Raw genomic sequence first — 20,477 nt, 5'->3', positions numbered from 1 at the left:
TCTGGAATTTACAATATTTACCGAGCTAGATACTCATAACATTTATCCAGCACGCGCCCAAGCGCGGGGCCAAACTCTGTCGAGGAACAAACAGGCTATCCTAAAGACTAAGGATCCTAAGATAAAGACTTGAAGAACTCAGGCCGTGCTCGTGCCACGTCGTGGGTGAGTCGAAGGGTGATTTACACGATGATTTACACTTTTGACGCTTGACACTGGCTTCTTTTGTCGCCAGCTTCTCGCTTTCCTAGAGCGAATTTCTGGCTGACAGTCGTTAGCGTTGGAGCATTTACACGATGCTGATAAACAGCGTTTAGTCGCTAGCGTTTCAAGGAGAATTTTGCGGTAACGGTCAGTTAAAAGGATCATGGTGTCAAGGAATGATATAGTTCAAGCTGCTGTCGTGCTTTGTGCACGAGTTCTTCAAGCAGAAATTCGTGGCTCAGTAACAAAATAAAAAAAAAAGAGAGAATGTGGGTACGTGAGTGGATAGGTAGAATATTATTAACTCATGGAGCATCAAATAATCTTTTCAAAGAACTGGCATTGGAGGATCCAACCGCATACCGCAAAGTATTGCGATTAACGTGCGAGACATTTGAAGAACTTTCGAAAAAGCTGCATCCGCTTATACAGTTATTAAAAAAGACAGTTTAATGTCGCTTGACGCGAGCGGTAAAAGTTGGACATGTTCAACTTTGCCATAGCGACTAATAGACGCTGCGTCTTCCAAATTTTCGACGCTAACGAATAAAAATCGTGAAGTCTAGGAGAAATTTTCACCAGCGAATTCGCTGGCGACTCAAGAAGCTCGCTCAAAGCGAGTAAAAGCAGTATCGTGTGAATCACCCTTAAAGCAGCGCGCACAGAGTAGCGCACGCGTCTCCCAGCTTGAAATACGAATTGTCGCGCGCATCCCGCGGTCCGATTCTCCGTTCTCCCGTTCACGGCGGCGACGGCGCCAGCGGCGTCGTCGAGCGTATCAGACACGGGCCAGTGATGGCCGCGGAATTCGCGACGTGCGTCACATCGGCATCCGAGCGGCGAGGTTGTTTATCGAGGTGACGCCGTCCCGGCGAAAATCCACGCCTCTCGACCGTCGTCCAGTGCTACTCGTCGGGCTCGTTCGCGCTGGCTCGAGCGGCTCGATTTCGCGCGTGTGTCCCGGACGTGTGCCGATTCCGGGCGAAAGAGAGAGAGAGAGAGAGAGAGAGAGAGAGAGAGAGAGCGAGCGAGCGAGAGAGAGCGAGCGAGCAAGTGTACCCGACGGAACCGCTGCGCCGTGCCGCGCCGCGAACAGTCCCGCGCCGGAGCCGACGAGTGTGACGCGAGAGAGGGAGCGAGAGAGCGAGAGAGCGATTAAACGGAGGACTACTATCGGCTTGTCTCTCCTCGCGTGGTGAATCTCATGACGAGGTGGGAGTGATAAGGGATTACGTGGGAAGTTTCCGAGGAGGCACGGAACGCCGACTCCACGCCCCCGTCGGTACCCTTTTTTCTCGCAGGCTCGCTGGCGACACGCGCGCACAGAGCGCCCCAGGTAAGCAGGTAGGTAGGTGGATGGATGAATTGCTACGCCGACCGGTAGAACAGGTTAGGTGCCTGCGCACCCTCTCAAGCCAAGGCTATCGCGGATGATCGCGAGGCCCGTTCTTTCTTTTCGGAATTTCAGCCGCAACCTTCCGTCGCCCGTTCCCTCGCGACCGTTCCTCCTTTTCGTTTCCGATCTCTCTTCCGACTCTTCCCGATGCATCCTGATCAAACATTTATCTTGCCTCGTGTGAGAAAGCGCAGCGCACGTAACGCGACCAATAAGAACAGCACTGCGAAGTTGTCGACCCTACCGGAGGTGTTTCGATACTCACTGGAGTATCGATAATTTGATTTATGACTGACATATCGGTGCTTCCTGATGCGACGAAGGAGACAATGTTTTTCCGATTATGCGTTATCGGCTATATATTGCCGGAAATAATTAGTAGTACCTATCGCGCTAATCGACAGATTATTATTCGGCGTCTTCGTCTCACACCGTGTTGGTAATGTGTTTTAAATGTGTTCGCTTGATATCGCGCGTCTGATAATGCGATTCGATAACGCGAGGAATTTAGCGCTCGAGCGAAGCACCGCTCTTCCGACGGCAGTTCTGTCTGAGAATGCGAGTCGATTCGTTACTCCCCTCGCGGTTTTACCGTCAGATCGAACGAAACGGCAGCTATCGCGCGAGGTCGATGCGCTCGTTATTTACTGATGAGGCGTCCAAGACTTCAAAATCAATTCGCCAGTGCGCGAAGCTCTACCGGCACCGAGCACGTGAGCTTCCGATTCTGGTTAGTTCGGTGTCGAGCGCGACGCTAAGCAGAAACGAGAGTGAAACGTGTTACGATGAAACGTGTTACGTCTGTCACGATGACACGCTTACGCATCCGTCTGCCTGTCAAGTACTGACGTGCACACAACGCGGTAAAAGTGATATTCCGCGACGGAATTTCCGCGCGGAGGAACATCTCTCGCGGGACTGTACCGCGCGGTGCGATTAATCGGCGGGAAGATCGGCTGTATTGTTAAAAAAAAAAAAGGAAATTTCAAAGAGTACTTCTGCCGAAGTTGCGCAAGCGCGTGATTACAAAATTACGCCGCGCGTGCCGGTCGCTCGACACCACGCAGGTGAATTCAACGCTACGTTTGTCACACGTCCGTTTTTTTTCCCTCTTTTTTTTATCCGCATCATGTTGCATTTTTCATTCTGCGAAATACGCGGCGCGCGCGCGCGCGCGCGAGTGCGTTGCCGCCTCGCGAAGTTTTCTCAACAACAGGAATGCAGATCGCCACGCAAAAATGGCGCACGCGTGAATTTGAACTTGCGAGAGCGAGAGACGCTCGATTGAACCCGCCGAGCGAGGGGAAAAAAATCCACGCTGGCGGACGAGAGAGAGAGTTACGTAAGAGTAAGACGGAAGTGCAGCACGTGTACGACACACGACGACGACGACGACGTCGTCGTCGTCGTCCACGTCGTGCCTAACTTCGTTTACCGTTACCGTCTCTCCGCGCTCCCTCCGAAACGACGTTGTTGTCAATCGGATAAAGATCTGCCGTTGTCAACGGGCGCCGAAGTTGGCCGCGCCTTTTAGCCGCTCCATTTCGCGCGTTCCTTCGAGCGCGCCCGACTACCCGGCGCGTTCCCTTCCCGAGCGTTCCCCCGTTTCTTTGACCGATCTTACGTTCCCCCCCACCTGGCCCACTTATCGTATTGATTCAAACTTAGGCATTCGCGTTTACTTCCCTCATTCCGTCGAAGCCATCGGCCGATATTCCCTCATTGCTTCCTGATCAGCTACTTCCGCTCAAGTGCCGATCAATTATTAAGGGCGTCTAGACGCGGTGCGATAGCCGACGACGCTATGCTCCGCGTCCGTGTTCGACGTTTAGCGTGTCTGACGCAGCGCTACTTCGTTCATCCAATTAACTCCTCCTGTTCATCCCGAGGTCAGCGTTACTTCGCATTCGCGCACAGCAGTGATCCTCCTGATCGATTAAAGATCTTGATCGAGGCAGATGGCAGTGTGCGCTAACTGGATCGCCAATCCGCCTTCCCCCCCCCCTCCCCTCCTCCAGGCAGAACAAAAATCGTGATGACAACAAGATAACATCAAAATGACGAGCATAATGACCGAATTATGATGAAAGAATTAGTTTTCCTCATCACTTCGACGTCATTCTCATGTCATCATGATTTTCTGCTCTGCCTCGGCCCAGACAGAGCGGAAAATCATGACGAGTGATCGAAATGACTGACGAAAATGATGAGAAAAACTTATTCTTTCGCCATGATTCGGTAATTTTCTCGCCATTTTGGTGTCATCATGATTCTCTGTTCCGCCTGGGCTTCCTGGACTTCCTAAGCGTCTCGAGTCACTTGAAGTATTGATGGTTGAAAACTGCGCTTCACCGGCAGCGCACTATTAATACGCGATGGCTATTAATACATGAACTCTTCATAGATAGAAGACAGAGTATCGTTTTGTTCGTCTTTGTGATCCTTTTCATTCTTGCCTGCAATCCCTCAATCGCGCTCCTGCTTACGAGATTCCCGTCGACTCTTCGAATTCAATTTTCAGTTCTCGACACGCTCCTTCCGCACAGAGACCTCGGCGCGATCTCGAGAAACGCAGGTTCCGCTTGCTGCGAAATTCATTTCGCTCGTGGTAAAATTCCCGCTCCGCGAATGCTCGTAAGTTACTTTGCAAGTGGGTTGATTCAATTACGATCATTGTATCGCAAATAGCCGCCGCGAACAATCGCGTAATTAGAACGTCGATTGCAACGCGACGCAGCGATTGTCTCGGTGAGGGACTGCGAGTAACTTGCTTGAAAGGATGAACTTGAGTGTATGTGTGTGTGTGTGTGTGGGTGTGTGACGAAATATTGGCCGGTTTTAAATGAATTACATCGTCGGATATTGACGTTTAGTAACTGGGTCGATCGTTTACGTAAAGCGGGTTATACCGCGTCACGGTTGAACGACCCTTCGGGTTAATTCTTTTTCCCGGAAGTGTTGTCTTCGCCTACGTCTCCGCGGAGGAAAATAAGGTAACGAGGAGGAGAGCCCACGTTGCAGGATGGAAGCTACGGTATCGATGTCCATTTCGTAGGCAGCACCGCACCGGGTCACGTCGAGGCGTACGAGATACAAAGTACATCGCGCGTGCTCTCTAATCGTCGTTAATTAGCTCTCTCTCTCTCCCTCTCTCCATCTCTCTTTGCCCTCCTTCTCTCGCTCTTCCCGGGGGCCCATCGTTAACAGCCCTCGGCAACAAACGGCTCCGGTTCTCGCAATAACGTCGCGACATGACGCGTCTCTCGTACGAGCCGCGAAGTCGGACCGCGTCGGTCGCGCTGCACGATCCAGGGTGCGCGAAATTACAAACACGGACGCACCTGGTGAGCGTCTGGTCTGCTGAAACCGGGCCGGGGCCGGCGACAAATCAAGTCCAAATCGCGGATTCCACTCTGATATTCCGCACGGTGCGCGCTCGCCGCTGAAAGATTTAATTCTGACCGACAGCGTTCTCGCTCCCCCTCGCGGGGATTCTCGTTATTGCGCGCGCTAGAGGCGGCGTAATGCCATTCCCGCTTGATTCCCGCTCCGTTTGAATGCTCCGCTTGATGTGTTCGCGGGGCAACGCGCGATGCGAAATCGCGCTCCGCTCGCGCTCATTAAGAATCGCGTGCGCAGTCAATTCGCTGCTCCCCGGCGAGCCTGCGATTAATCATCGCGCGGTGGCCTTCGCTCTTCAGCGTGTCTGCCCGCCGGTGTCTTTAGCGCGACGCATAAATTTGCCATTTTGCTGGGAAGAGGGAAAAAGGAGAAGGAGATCTCTCGCGACGCGAGATTACGCACGGAAGCGGCGATATTTGCGCCGCGGGGCGCGATCGCGAAGGAATGCGCGCGGGAAATCAACGTGGGGCACCAAGCGGAGGAAGCAGCAACAGCAGCAGCAGCGCGATTAACAGTTTTCATTCTGTGTGCAGTGAAAATGGCGGAGGAAGGTGCGGGCGGATCGGGCAACGGGAGCAGCGGGGAGACGAGCCGTCTGCAGCTCCTGCAGGAGATGCGGCAACAGAACTTCGACACCATTCGCTTCGCCTCGTATCGCACCGCCTGCAAGTTGAGATTCATCCAGAAGAAGGTGCATCGTAAGTATACAGCCTGCGACACGTTCGTCGAGGTGTGTGTGTGTGCGTGTGTGTGTGTGTGTGTGTGTGTGTGTGTGTGCGTGTGCGTGTGCGTGTGTGTGTGCCGAGGCCTCGACTTTGATTCCCATATAAAGCCCGTGTCACACTACGAACTGAAGATCAAGGGTTGCGGATTGAAGATTAGATTTCGACAAATCAACGAACTTCGGTTTGGACTTGCTTTATTCCGATTGGTCAATCTTTCAATCTTCAATCCGCAATCCTTGATCTTCAATCTGTAGTATGACACGGGCTTAACTCTCGGTCTCTCGGCGGATCTCCCGGTGAATTCGCGCGTCGACCGGCGCCGATCAAAAGCTTCTCATGCAGGGCAGGAGGGATACGCGAAGGAGGGAGAACTCGCCGAGTTCATTGTTGTTGTATCTTCTATTCCGCTTCTTCTTACGAATTCGCGTTTCCGCGTTTCCGCAACTGAGGTTCTTACTTCATTACAAGTAACGCGGTATTTCCCCCACCCGCGGCAGTAATCCAGGATTAAACGCGTTATCGTTAACTGCACGGAGATCCTCGTCGCTCGCGGGTGGGCCTTTCAGAATATTAACACCCGTCGGAACTCGCTGCTCTCCTCTCTCGCGTGCTCCGTGCGCTCCGTGTAACTGCTAGTTCACCGCTAATTAGCGGCATGGCGAGCTTTGCGGCCGCGTTATCGGGCGGGGTAGGAGGACGAGCCGTTCTCTCGCGCCCGTCCCGATTGATCTCGCCGGTATGTTAATGCAGCCACGTGCGTGTTATAACGCTGCGACGTACGCATGGATTGTACGCAGTGCACAACGTCGACATATGGAACGTGATCGAGGCGTTTCGGGAGAACGGTCTGAACACACTGGAGCCGTCGAGTACGTTAGGGGTGTCCAGGCTCGAAACACTACTGTCTTCCCTGTTTCATGCGCTGAACAAGAGGGTGCCGGTGTCCCAGCAAGCTAAGGTCGACGCAACCACGGCCTTGCTGATGAACTGGCTGCTAGCTGCTTATACCAGCGGGTAGAGATACGCTTCTTTACTAAATCGCTGTCAAACATATAGTCACGCACGGACACAAGTTCGTACACTCAAAAGAAAGTAATTTCAGAACAAGCGGAATTCTCTAAGATTAAGAGGAAAATATTATAAACACATTCTTCTTAAAGTTAGAGGGATTATATGTGATATATATATATATATATATAATGCAAATCTTATTGATTTTAATATAAATTTCCTCTTATACACAGATTATTTAATCTTTTTTTAAGAGGATTATTATTTATTTTACACCAGAACGTCTTAAAAGGTCTACTTCCTTTAGACGTCGAGATATTGTATTTCGACTAACATCAGCAAGATTTTCTTCTCGTAGTTCTCGAGAAATATCTATGATAGTTTTTCTAACATCTGCTATCTGCTATCTTTTAATTATTTTATCGACGCGCTTTGTAGTTTTGCAAAGTCTACCGTTTCGTGGTTTATCAGTTAGAGAGTACGTCAACTTATATTTAGCAATAAATCCTATTTACAGTACTTTTATCAATTAATAAGCAATTAGCAATTTCGCGAGAAACCTTTCCTTGTTGAGAAAGATTAATCACGGCTTTGCGTAACTGAAGGCTTATACCATATGTTTCGGCATTGCGGTAGACAATAGACTGAAATTTAGTTAAAGCAAATATTTACGAGGAAGTTTCATAAGAAACGTAAACAAACCGGGCTCATAAAGTCACAACAATATATATATATATAGTTATACTTTTGGTTCCAGTTCTATAATAAGTAGGCACGAATGAAGATTATCATAAATTTCCAATCAGTTTTATTATGGACTTTATAGCTACAAAGATGTTCATTATAACCAATTGTATGAAACATAGTTAAAAGAAAGAATATATTATTCAACTTCTTGCAATAGATTATAAACTGCATTTGACCAAATATAGGTAAATTATTTTTGTTACATATTACAACAAATATACCTTTTTTAAAAAGCATTCCAAATATTCTGATCTCTATGAGCATATTTTTCATCTTTTCGTTCATGTCTGAAGGTAGAGCATGACTGAACAAAAGAAGTCGACATTGAAATCAGTATATTTCTCTTCATATGAGAAGAAAATTAATTGGTATAAGGGAAAATCCTTTTGAAATAAGAAGAAGAGTTAAAATAATATCCAATAAATTTTAGATGAATGATTCACTTTAATCGCTTTATCGGAAGAAGAATCCTTTTTCTGTAAAAAGCTTTGCTTAAAATATAAAATTATGGGAAAAATCACTTTACAAATAGAATACTTTTTTTGGGTGTACTGCATTTTGATATAAGCGTTACTTGTCTCGAGTACTTCATAAGTTTGTCCACCATAAGTTCATCATAAGCATCAGATTTACTCAAAATTCGTTTTGAATTCTAGCAAAATTAATATTCCAACCAAGACTATTAAATTAAAAAAAAAGAAAGAAGATATTCGGTTTGCTTTGTACAAGATTTATGATATCGAAGAGAATGAATTCCTTTCCTTTGGATATATAAGCTTTTCAAAAATTTGCGATGAGTATATTTTAAGACTATGAGACCGAGAAAATATTTTTTCAAAGATGACCATCATTCAAATGGAGGAAAATAAACCGAGTCACTTTTTTAAAAACAGAATAATATTTTTCTTTATGTAAAGAGAGTCTCCAATCCAGTCATTGTTTTAACAATAAATACCACGCATGTAAGAGAAAAGAGAAGCATAATTGAGGTTTATTAAATTTTTTCTGGGATTAATTAAAAATATATCGAGATCTGCTATTCATATTTCTTTTTGTTTACCGAAGCTATCGAAATTCTCTTACATTTGGTAGCTAATAAAATCCACGAATGAAATATTGGGTATACCGGAAGTGGAGCAGAATAACTGCGATTCTTGTTCGCTCGATTATTGGCGTCTTTCTTTTTTTTTAACTGACCGAACGATTTTTTCAGGGAGAACAATAAAATATCCGTATTCTCGGTGAAGGTAGCTCTGGCAACGTTATGCGCTGGAAAGCTCATGGACAAATTTCGATGTAAGTCGCGAGCGCGTGGCCTTCGCACGACTAGATGGTTGAGCACAGGTTCACTAATGAAATCTTTACTTCATCAATGAACAGATATATACTCGCAAATATCCGACAGCAACGGACACATGATACACTGGAGGTTCGCCGATTATCTGAAGGAAGTCCTAGCTCTGACAGCGGCCGTCTATGAATCTCCGTCGTTCGGCTACTCCGACGGTCTCGCTAATTCCATCTTTCCCCCGGTATGTGTACGCTACGTGTGTGCGCACGCTTGATCTAATTTGTTAATATACTAATGGAACGGATCTCTCGTGTGGTTTGTATCTCGACAGAACTCCAAAGTCACCGTGAACGATTTTCTGGACACCCTCATGTCGGATCCCGGACCGCACTGCTTGATCTGGCTGCCGTTGTATCACAGAATGGCAGCTGTGGAGACAGGTAATCTCACGAGATCAAAGTGAGGTCGACTGGAGTCGATCGGCAGAGGAGATTTCACGTAATCTCGATATTTCAGTGGCTCATCCTATAATGTGCGACGCGTGTCACAAGGAGAATTTCACCGGATTCCGCTACAGGTGTCAGAAGTGTCACTCTTATCAGCTCTGTCAAGATTGCTTTTGGCGCGGTAAAGTCTCGGGCACACATAACAACGATCACGAGACGAGAGAGTACAGTAGTTTTGTACGTATTTTATTCACACACAGACAGCCGTGTCTCACGAAATCTTGAAACGTCGTTGTTTGCACGATTAATCGAGAGAATCTGCATGGATCCATGAATTTATGTATCTATAGCGTGTGTTATCAATTTTTTAACGAGCGACGATGAAATTTTCGTTGGCAGAAGTCACCTAGCAAGCAGATTGGCCATTCGCTGCGGAAGAGCTTCAGATGCGTGCCGGAAAAGGGGAAGAACAGCCTGCCGCGGTTTCCGGAACAACCCGAGAAGACGTTAGATCTGTCGCACATAGTGTTAGTATCTTTATCGTGCGCGTAACTCCGCGTCTCTCGCTTATCTCGCCGTCTATCACAGCGTAATTTTACAATCCAAATAAATTCACTACGTTCCAGCCCACCGTCACCTTTACCATCTCACAACGGTTTTCCAGATCCAGGTTTTATGGCTCCCTTTGATTCAGGATCAGTGGACAGCCGTTCGACCCTGAGAAGGTGAGTCCGAACGTACATACGTTACGGCACAATTCGTTTGCCTTTCGATTTGCGCGTAGACGCCATGCTTTACTTATTTCTTTTGTATATCGTCCAGTATGGACAGTTCAAGACTGGACGATGAACATAAATTAATAGCACGATATGCACAAAGGTTGGCACAAGAAGCAAGGACCATGGTAAGTCCCTTGACATTTACTTACTCATTTTATACACTCACTATATTTACGCAGTTACGCCACGTTATAATTCGCTTTGACATTTCAAGCGCGTTCATTACTATTGAGCCTACTCCATTAAATTCGCAAAGGCCGCGAGAGCTAATTAAAACCGCTCTGCGTTTCGCGTCTCGCGCTGTGTGCGCCACTAATATTAATTTCATAACTGCCTCGTTAACAGCCTCGTACCGCATCCAGAATGTCCCAGGCAGATCAAGCAGTAAGTACGCATCGTTTAAAGCAGGGCTGCGGTCGGCTTGCCCAATTCGGCTGATTTTGTCGACTCTATCCTCATTCTTCTTGTTTCATAGCATCTGGGCTGTTCAAGAAGATATAAGACGCTCGAGCTCAGGAACAAATTAACAAATGAATTGTATGGGACGCATAGTGCTTCACGAACTATTTACTACTCAGGTGATGCCGAGATGTTATTACTACATAGTAAGTTTGTGTGTAAGGTGCCATTTTGTTCTTTCAATGCAATTATTTCTCAGATTATTTGCTATTTAAGAAAATATTTCAGTTGAAACCTATTCAGTTTTGAGACGGACGTTCCAAATTATTTGTTATTTGAACAAATATTTCAGATGAAGTTTACTCAGTTTTAAATGGGACGTCTGACGGATGCTATTTACTTGACCTTGAGTGACTAAGGTCATATGAAAGTTATCTTTAATTTATTTCTTTTTAATAGTAGCATAAAATAGTTGAATAAATGATTACATTGGAAGAACAAAAATGACATGGCAGCACGAATAGAGCTCGTGGAGCACCATGCGTCAAAATTCCGCAAGATTCATAGTTGATTCGTTCCTGAAGTCGAACGCTTACATCTTCGTGAACAGGCCAAATGCTATGAAACAAGAGGAGCGGAGATGGCAGTCGACAAAATTGGCTAAAGTGAGCAAACCGGCAGTAGCCCTGTAGTTTAGACTAGAGTATCACTGGAAGTTCCGCTGCGTGGCTCGTTTCACACGTTTGTTAACTTTCCTGCTTGCAGGGCAGAGCACCGTCGGACGCGAACCTGGCATCGTTGGACGCGTCGCGGGCGCAGCGTGAGCTTATATCGCAGTTAGAGGCAAAGAACAAGGAAATAATGCGCGAGATAGCAAGGTTAAGGTATACCTGTGTCGTTTATATTCCTTTATATCAAGCCTAAACCTCGATATCATCCTGTTGACCCATCCTAGGATCACGCATGTTCAGAACGTTTTGTTTCGCTTTGTGTGTTGCCTTGGTTGCATAGCTCGCACAACGGAACAAAGAGAAACAATACATATATCAACTGTTTACCAACTACGAACTCTCGACTACTAACAACGATTAAACGACGATTGCTCGCGTTCAGAAGATAAACGATTTCACCGACATTGATCTCACAGTCTGTCGCCGATCTTTCTTGGACTGACATACTCATTAGATTCATATACTAACTACATCAACCACACACGTCACGTCGCTTATAATAAGATAGACACGAACTAGTGAAATGGGATATTACGCGGTATTGACATATGACCACGGAATATTTCACTTCCTCATGTTACAACACGTCTGAAAATATCTCAGAGAAATTCTCATTTCCGCTACAGAAGGCAACAAGAGATAGAAGCGGCGGGTTTGGAGAATCCGGCGTTAATGTCTGAATTGCGAGCACTGAGGCAACGGAAAGACGAGTTAGAGACGCATCTGGCGACATTGCAGGATTCCAGGAGGCAGCTTATGGTACAGCTAGAGGGTCTCATGAAAATGCTAAAGGTACTTACATGACATGATTATACCGATTAGATGTAATTAAAGTTAATTAAACAATGCATATAATTCGCTATCTCTCGCGACAGATCAAATTAAACGGAGGGTTCAATTAAATTATTTAACCTCCACCGACATTTGCGAGAGCGACTTGCAGCGCCGAGTAAATTGCGCTGTTTTGCGATTGCACATAATTAATTGTGTAATCACACGGATTTAACACGATTCCACCTATCGCCACAGAATCACCAAGCGTCGCCGCGATCAACACCGAACAGTTCACCGCGGAGTACAAAGTCGCCGCCTTTGCCGCCTGGTGCTATTCCCAGCAGCAGATCGGCACCGCCGACTCCCGGTGGCCCTCTGTCCACGACACCGCAGCAGCAACAGCAGCAGCAGCAACAGCAGCAGCAGCAGCAGCAGCAATCGCAGCAGCATCAAAATCAGCCGCAAATCTCGCAGAGCTATCAAAGTCCCGTTCCAACAACGACAGTGGCTAACGCGCAAGGCAACGCTATGCTCGGCACGATACAGAACCCTATCCCTGATAGCTTGTCGTGCGTTGGCGGCGATGTAAGGTAGGCAAGCATGTACAAAGCGAAATACGTTACAGAAGAGAAAGGATAACAAACTCGCGAGAATATGAAAACAAAAGAACAGACACAAAGAGACGGACGATTGTAAATGTCGAACGGATGCAACACGTGTGATAGACAAACGATTGTACGCCTGATTCACGTGGGGATTCACGAGATGTCGACTGCACGCAGTCAGATATCGCGTGTCCTTCCATCTAGATACATTCCCGCGTGAATTTCCGAAACATTTCGTGTACATACGTGAAAAAGAGAAGACGCGGTTGTAACTACAGTAGTAGCTATATACTTCAATCGCTAAGCCGTTGGCAGCTAAGTGATTATACAGGGTGTCTGATGCGAGATGCAACGACGTTCGATACATGTAAATCGGGTGAAACTGAACATAAAAGTCCTCCTACCGTTTCGCAAGCAACTACGTTAAGTTATTCGTTCAGGAGGATTGGTGAATAATCACGCGCTTAATGAGATTGTAAATTAGGTGTCAAACTGAGAGGATAAGGGAGAACGCTATTTCGCCCTTCGCTTGCTATCGATTGGTAAACTGCGAGTAGAGGCTCAAGGCATCACCTCGTGCGCGATCATTCGTCAACACTCTTGAGTCAGTAACTCGAAATTTTACGTGGTTGTTTGCAGAATGGCAGGATACTTTCTCGTACAGTTTGACCTGGTCTCCACGTTCATGTGCGCGTTGTTGTGTTTCGCCTCAGACACCTTGTATACAGTTCACATTAACGGTAGTGTAAAATGAGGTGTCATTCTTCTCCGTGCCTACTTGAGATATCGCAAGATACGCACCACGTTGCGTTTCAGTCCCATCAGATTATTATCGAACGAATGAACAAGTACTTGTACGTACTATGTTGAGAGGAAATCAACTTTCGAGACGAACAGAAGTGCTCATTGTCATCGAATATCACGTTTATTGCTTGCATGCGAAACGTCTATCCCGATTACGTGTCTACTGAAAAATCGGCTCCCTCCGTCGACATTACCGTAGCAATCTATATCTAGAGATACTGTTGCACATACCGTACAACTACTACTTCACGATTAGTTGATGAACTCTCGAGAAAGAGAACTTTCCTCTGCATGCAAGTATAAGCGATGAGATACTTCTTATTGAGCTAGTAGCAAAAACAATGTGGTACTAGCGCGAAATAAGTGTAAGGCAGTGAGTACCTCGTATAAGAATGTTACTTGAAATCCCGCGTCAGGTCTATATCAACTTGAGAGAAAGAAGAACATACACACATAGTAGAGATATTTGTATATCCATGTCATGTCATGTCGCTTATCCCCGTTTTAATCATTTCTTTTAAGTTGTATTAGGTCCTCGATATGTTTCTTATATACGAAGATATCTCTTCTTTTAGTTTGTTGTCATGTTTAGTCATCTTTTAAATGTATCATTTATGTACAGTACACACCCGACTAATTAATCCTGTAAGGAGAGAGTATTGAGATGCGTTGGATATATAAGTTTAACGCGTACGAGTTACCCACCCAGTACCCCCGTTTCGTTGCAAAGCTTGCATAAAACACCGTCCACCTTTTAACCCACATTGTTATGTTGTATTTATCACACGCGTGAACGTTGCGATATGTAAATATATTGTCCTGCAAGTAATGCAATATAGCCAGACGCGCGGCAAATACTTAGACGAAATGGACACGAAGACCCTGCAATGCGTTCACACAACGTTTGCCATATATTGACGTTACTTCTGTTACTTAAAGTATCATTAGAATCCAGTAAACACCGTAGTCCTCCCCTCCGAGATCGTGCATGTGTGTACTCTGTTACAATCGATAATTTGCCATTAATTTGAAAAAAAGAAAAAAAAAAGAAGAGAGAAACAGTTTGTAGACGCTTGTACGTTTGATCGCGCGAGTAATTGTAGCGAATTGAATGTGTAAGAATTTTACGACAAATGGAATGAGACAACGCTTATGCAATAAAAGTTGCATGCCGCAAATTTCTGTTAAGATTTTCTTTTTGGAAATTGCTTCGCGCCAAGAAAATAGAGATTTTCGATGTCAGGTCTGCGTTCAGGACAAACAGCTTACCAGGGAGCGGCTCCAGCAGTGCCAATAATAGTTTGGGCCGATCCTTAAGAAACGACTTACTGGTAGCCGCCGACAGCGTTACTAATGCCATGTCGACGCTCGTGAGGGAATTAAATTCAGGTATGTCGAATAAAAATAATGCGCTATAAAACTGTTAGTATCGGGCGCGACTGATTAATTGGACGTAAATGCGCAAGCAGGAGGAATATCGGCACGAGAATATCTTTCTACGATTACAGCTGTGTCAGAACAAATCAGACTCCATTCCGCTTTGTGTCACTGATAACAATTCCTCCTGGCGCAACTGTGTCCAATTATGGTGTTTATAGTTTTAAATGGAACATACGACTATATAAAATATGCCACACGGTCTATCGCTCTCCGCTAATAGTGTATTGAACCTCGTTATGTAGTAGATGATATTAATATCACAATGATATAGGCATTTCTATCAGATACTGAGAAGAAGGTAATTTTTCTAAGAGGCAATAGAGAGTTACGGGGGGGGGGGCAGGGGGAAGGGGTACCTCCTTGTGAGTTGTACAGGTCAATTTGATTACTGCAAGCTTAGCTACGACGCATCTATTAGCATCCATCGCCGTGTTTTAGCTGGTAGCATGTTAGTGATACGATGAATATATGAACGACTTCAGTGGAGCTGTAAATATATCGAATTCGGTTGTCTCGGAAGGCGAGGTGAGCAATAGATAAACTGATTTGCATTCACCGAATCATCGTCCGTAGCATTTTATATATAACAAGATCATATACATATATATATATATATATATATATTTACTACTGTTATTACTATTTATTATCACTATTATCGTTACTATTTTTGCTCCTGTTCTACTTTTACTACTCTCATTACTATATCATATTTATTATACTTATAGATGTACGTATTGATTATTTTGCATATTTTACGCTACTTTACGGGAACTACTTTTTCCCACACATAATCGTCCTGAACATAAAAAAAGAAAAGAAAAGATAAGGACGAGAGACGGATGTAGTTAGCGAATCTATTAGACCGGGAAGCGAAACTTCCACGCAGTATGTATGCCAGCATATTTCATTGTTTTCAATTCGATTTTCAAAAGTGTGAAGAGATAACACACGACGCAGGTTTTTCTCCCTTCTCAAATATCATTAAGAACTATCGTTCAAGTCAATCGTCTCAATCGTCGCATTAGAGCTAGATGTAAACGGGCATGCCACGTCGCATTTATATTCTCTCACATCGTCGGAGTCATTTAGCATGAGGAAATATTACTTTCTTTGTCTGTTGCTAGTCTCAATATTCATAAACGATCAGTGATCCATAAATGAGAGAACATCCTGTCGGATATCCTCGAACAGAAGAGAACTCAGATGCACATAAGATATAGATACCATCTCTGCCACACCTTCTTATTCACGTACATTCGTGTTCCGAATAGTCGCGTAAGTCTTTGCAGGAAGACAATGATGATGATCGACACAGATTCATTATCCGTTCAATTAATAATTCCGTCGTAAAATGCCGCCGAAAAAATAAGTGACTCTCGATGACCCGGTTTTGCAGTTCTGCGAGACTTTGCATTACTCGGAACTTTTACGAGTGCGAAATGTGTCTAATTATCATATACGATAAACATGCAAAAATCTCTCATTCCTAAAAATGTAAATACATAATTCGCACGCGAACCCTAGAGCTGTTGCGTTTCTTCCCCTTTATCGTTTAGCGTTTATCGACGAGATATGCAGCCAATTTTCTCCTTTAACGAACACATTTAATTTTGTTTATATTTAATTTGAAAAAAATCGTCGGTTTGTGATTCAGCAACTGCAGTTTTCGTTAATCTTCAATACCCAATCGAATACCCAATGATTGCGAGAGGATGCAACAGTCCTGGAATGTCGCGTGCAATTTTCTCTCTATACAGTTTGTTTCCAAAGTTGTTCGGTACAGCTCGACTGGATTCTCAAAAGGATCCTCCGAAAGGATGGGAAAATTTATACGAATAAATGTGTCATTGAACAACGCTGTTCCCAGATGCGAAGCATAAACCTGCAAATCTTTCCTCGCTACTTGATGGAACCAAAATGGCAGAGCTAGTCCGAACCATTGGAAAACATTCTGCGTACACTTGCCTGTTGCCATTTCTATACTCTCTCGGTTTCGTTTATATTCTTTCTAGAATAGAGTTAGTTACTAGTTTAGTGATAGCACAGACTACACGACACGCAAGACAATGAATAACGGCAACGACAATCTGCAGGCGACCTGCAGTTCCGCGGAAAGAACAGATATAATTCAAGCGGCATCTCCTAGTAAAGAGAACTTTGCGAGTCGAATTGGCCTTTCAAAAAGTGAACTCTTCGTCGCACTCGCCGAGCGAATTCCTCGACGATAGAACGATAGAACTAGAAGATATCTCGTTTATTGATCGAAATTAACGCCTGAATTTCACGAGGAAAAAGAAAAAGAACGCTTGACGACATAAAGTGCGAAAAGATAAAAGCAGACACGCCTTGGAATTGTGTTATTTATGTTCGTATAATTATATTACAATTATAATACTTATGTGCGATAACATCGAGGCTCAAAAGCGTTACGACCAGCCTCCCGGTGATTCTTGCCGAGCCTTGATATAATAAGCATATCCTTCTCGATGTCAAGAAAAGACACATGTATACGATTACATCATGTATGCTCTCGTAACTGAATCTGGACGACAAAAATAGACGTATTTCTATATACCATATACAATATACAAATGACACTTTAGACGTGTTGTGGAATGTGTGTGATGCACCCCCTGTGAATGTGTCCTGGTGGCTTGCAGACTCAGACCAGGAGGACCATTCTCACAACTCTGGACGAATGAACATCAGAAAACCGCTAGGTAAGTATATCTCTCCCTCTCTTTCTCTCTCTCTTTTCTCTCTCTCTCTCTCTCTCTCTCTCTACATCACCAAAATTTTACCACTTTACTTCTGTTTTCGTTCGCATCTTAGGCGTTTGCAATGTCGCTCTTCTAATCGAAACAATAATCCCGAAACATTTCGAGCGTCGATATCATCGACGAGAGTCTCTCGGTTCACCTTCAGTTTCGTCATCAATCTCGCAAAGATCAAGCTGTACTCATGTTCACACGTAGAAATGCTTTCGGTATATTTTTTCCTTTCATCGTCATGAGCATCATCACGCACTACGACGTACGATGAGTCCTCTTATGAATTTCACGTGACCGTGTGATCCTGATTACACTACGATTACTCTTATTCGTCTACAGCGGAATTGTCCAACACACGCTCGCGAGTAACAACGCTCTGCATCGTGAGAATAAAAGGAGACACGCCGAAAACCGAGCTGCAGGTCACGCGAGCGCATGTTGGATAATTCTGGGTCTATATAGTTGTGCAAGTTGGTGTATGCGCAATGTCGGATACGATATCCCTTTGCCACGAACTTTCACGTAATTCTTCTTCGAGAAGTCGAGGCTTTTCCCTCACACGGGAGCGGAATTCGATTCAGCGAATGACAACACGCTATACTTAATCTCTCGTAATCGCTCGTGCTGAAAGAGACGTGACCGTGACGAGAAAGATCCGCGCGTTCGTTGCGAGCGTATTTTGACGCGGCTCGCGTCTACTTGTAGACTTTGAAGCCGGCGAGGACGGGGACGACAGCAGCGGCGGCGGGAACTCCTGGCGGGAGGAGCTGCAGCGGCGCTACCAGCAGGAGAATGACTTCCTGGCGGAGTTGCGGGCCCGCAACGTCAACATGCCGCAAACGCCGTCGACCACGCTGTCGAGCGATCAAGAGGAGCGTGGCGAGAGGGAGGAGGCCGAAGGAGAGAAGGAGGATGAGAATGACTCCAATTGGGCGGAAGCGGTGAAGAGATGGGTCAATCGATAAGCCGATCTGGAAAGAGAAGGATATTATGATATTGAGCGTTAGGTGTTTTTGTCGACGGTACGCGTTTGTTGAAGAAATCGCTGGGAGGTGGAAGGTCGCGGCGACCGGACCACGGTCGTATCACATATACACACTGCGGTCACATACTTTGCGTATACTTTGATATTAGTATACAATGTAATACTCGATAGAGAATTGAATGTCGTGCGATATCGGAAAGCTATGGATTCGTAAACTTGCGGTACTTGCGATCGGGGAGAATCTGGGAGCGGAAGCGCGAGCGAGAAAGGGAGACGACGGGCGTCTCTCTTCGAAATGGCGAGGCAAGTACCGCGATTATCACTCTTAGAATTGTATTTGTATATCGCGAAGGAGCGATACACGGGGCGCGGAGGGATTTTGCTACTTCATTCGTCTACAATTTGCAACGTAATGAGACTTGTAAGGTTTCAGCGACAAGGTGCCGGAGTCGCACACTTACTCGTATGTAAGCGAAGGAGTCGCAATCGAGAGGTGGAGGACACAACTGCGTTTCATCGCGTTTCTTAATTTATTATCTCGTGACTGTTATATTTGTAATTATCGTCGAGCGAATTAGAGACGCATCGTACGCATATAGCGCGCTGCTTAGGCGCGATACGCAACGGTACTGCGTATCACACACGTGTAATTCCATCGCTTTGACATTCATTTGTAAGGGAGTGCGCGTATATACTCATTCACTCACTCACTCACTCACTCACTCACTCACTCACTCACTCACTCACTCACTCACTCTCTCTTCTCCTCTCCACGCAAAACGGAACACGCAAGCGACGATTAGTCGAGATCTTGGTTTCGTCGTCTCGTAATATATTCATCCTATTCAAGACATCTATATCATAGAGATCATGCGAGAGGAAATTTTGCACACACTCAAGTTACACACCATTGACCAAAACTCGAACTAGTTAACTACAGCAGCGAACGCGACTGCGATTAAACCAATTTTTTAATATAAACTATACGAGCGTGATTTAGCGTGAACTTAGTTTGAGGAAGCCAAAGTGTGTGTGTGTTTTTGTACATTCGTACCGGCTCGGAGTACGCGATACACCATTAGGTAAGAGGTAATATATATAATACGTGTGCGGATACGAGAGTGTGTCGATGCACGCCATAGATTTCGCTTCGAACGACGTCTTTGCATTCGACCGCATTTTTAATTGTGGGAGCGCGAAGAGAGTACAGGCGAACGAAGCTAGTCTTACGTACAAAGTACTTATCTTTCAGTTCCTAGGATAGAGAGCATTCCGATTAACGATCCAGTTCTTAGATCACTACTGTTATCAACCCTCGAACGGTGGGATCGATTGGACGGATTGTCTGCAAGCCATACCGAGATGTTCAATGCGCGTAGAACAATAATCTTCGATGAATTTTGACCGCTTTACATCTAATTATTCACTCCCCTCCCCCCTCCTCCCGTTCAAAAAAAGAACGATGCTGCGTAAGAAGGAAGATCAGAGGAGCGTAAAGAGAGCAAGGTGAAACACGTATCCTTCTCTCATGTACCTGATCTTAACACTTTACTTATCAGCACCGTCAATAGAAAGACTATCAACAGGCTTCCGGGCGGTAAAGGATTTCTTTTCTATTATTGAACCAACGTACGCTTTCGTAACTTAAGAAGAAACAAGTCGAGACACGGTTGAAACTTGTTGGAGCAAAAACCAAACTAATATGCGAGGCTCAACAATAGAAAACAAACCTAATGTTTCAAGTGATCCAGTGTCGGCCGGACGAGGGTTAATAAGAAAACTGACGCATTTTGTAAGATTTATCTCTAGCATGCCCTGTCCGAAATATCCTATGTACATACGATACGTATACAATTTCAGAATTTCTTTTGTCTATCACTTCACGTACGAAAATGTAGCGCCTATATTATACGAATAAAAATTTATAGATACACATCGATTATACTGAATATCTTTTGCGATTA

General features: G+C 45.1%; 1 protein-coding gene across 4 annotated transcripts; it reads left to right on the top strand.

Annotated features, from left to right (window-relative positions):
- The first annotated feature begins 965 nt into the window (after positions 1 to 965).
- Positions 966 to 20,446, top strand: LOC105188263 (dystrobrevin beta). 4 transcript variants are annotated; one of them, XM_025302237.1, is made up of 17 exons: positions 966 to 1,540; positions 5,536 to 5,700; positions 6,525 to 6,741; positions 8,699 to 8,781; positions 8,866 to 9,017; positions 9,108 to 9,216; positions 9,293 to 9,459; positions 9,622 to 9,749; positions 9,849 to 9,947; positions 10,045 to 10,126; positions 10,347 to 10,385; positions 11,166 to 11,284; positions 11,758 to 11,923; positions 12,161 to 12,495; positions 14,558 to 14,703; positions 17,418 to 17,477; positions 18,234 to 20,446. In XM_025302237.1, exons 2-17 carry the CDS (start codon positions 5,541 to 5,543, stop codon positions 18,491 to 18,493), a joined length of 2,322 nt encoding a protein of 773 aa, XP_025158022.1. In that variant the 5' UTR covers positions 966 to 1,540; positions 5,536 to 5,540; the 3' UTR covers positions 18,494 to 20,446. The 4 variants fall into 4 exon arrangements, with proteins under 4 accessions (XP_025158022.1, XP_025158021.1, XP_025158023.1 ...); XM_025302236.1 differs by having other exon boundaries at positions 966 to 1,548; XM_025302238.1 differs by lacking the exon at positions 966 to 1,540 and adding an exon at positions 4,927 to 4,944.
- Positions 20,447 to 20,477: the final 31 nt, after the last annotated feature.

This window comes from Harpegnathos saltator, unplaced genomic scaffold (assembly GCF_003227715.2).
Source record: "Harpegnathos saltator strain DR-91 unplaced genomic scaffold, Hsal_v8.6 scaffold473, whole genome shotgun sequence".
Classification (NCBI taxonomy): domain Eukaryota; kingdom Metazoa; phylum Arthropoda; class Insecta; order Hymenoptera; family Formicidae; genus Harpegnathos; species Harpegnathos saltator.
Note: the sequence above shows the minus strand (reverse complement) of the source record. Positions and strands in the feature narration are given on the sequence as shown.

What these genes read in the sequence shown, in the direction of transcription:
- LOC105188263 (XM_025302237.1), top strand. Translation starts at nt 5,541, where the DNA reads ATGGCGGAGGAAGGTGCGGGCGGATCGGGCAACGGGAGCAGCGGGGAG. An exon ending in CTAGCTGCTTATACCAGCGG is followed by an intron (nt 6,742 to 8,698) that starts GTAGAGATACGC and finishes CGATTTTTTCAG; the next exon opens with GGAGAACAATAAAATATCCG. An exon ending in CACAAGAAGCAAGGACCATG is followed by an intron (nt 10,127 to 10,346) that starts GTAAGTCCCTTG and finishes CCTCGTTAACAG; the next exon opens with CCTCGTACCGCATCCAGAAT.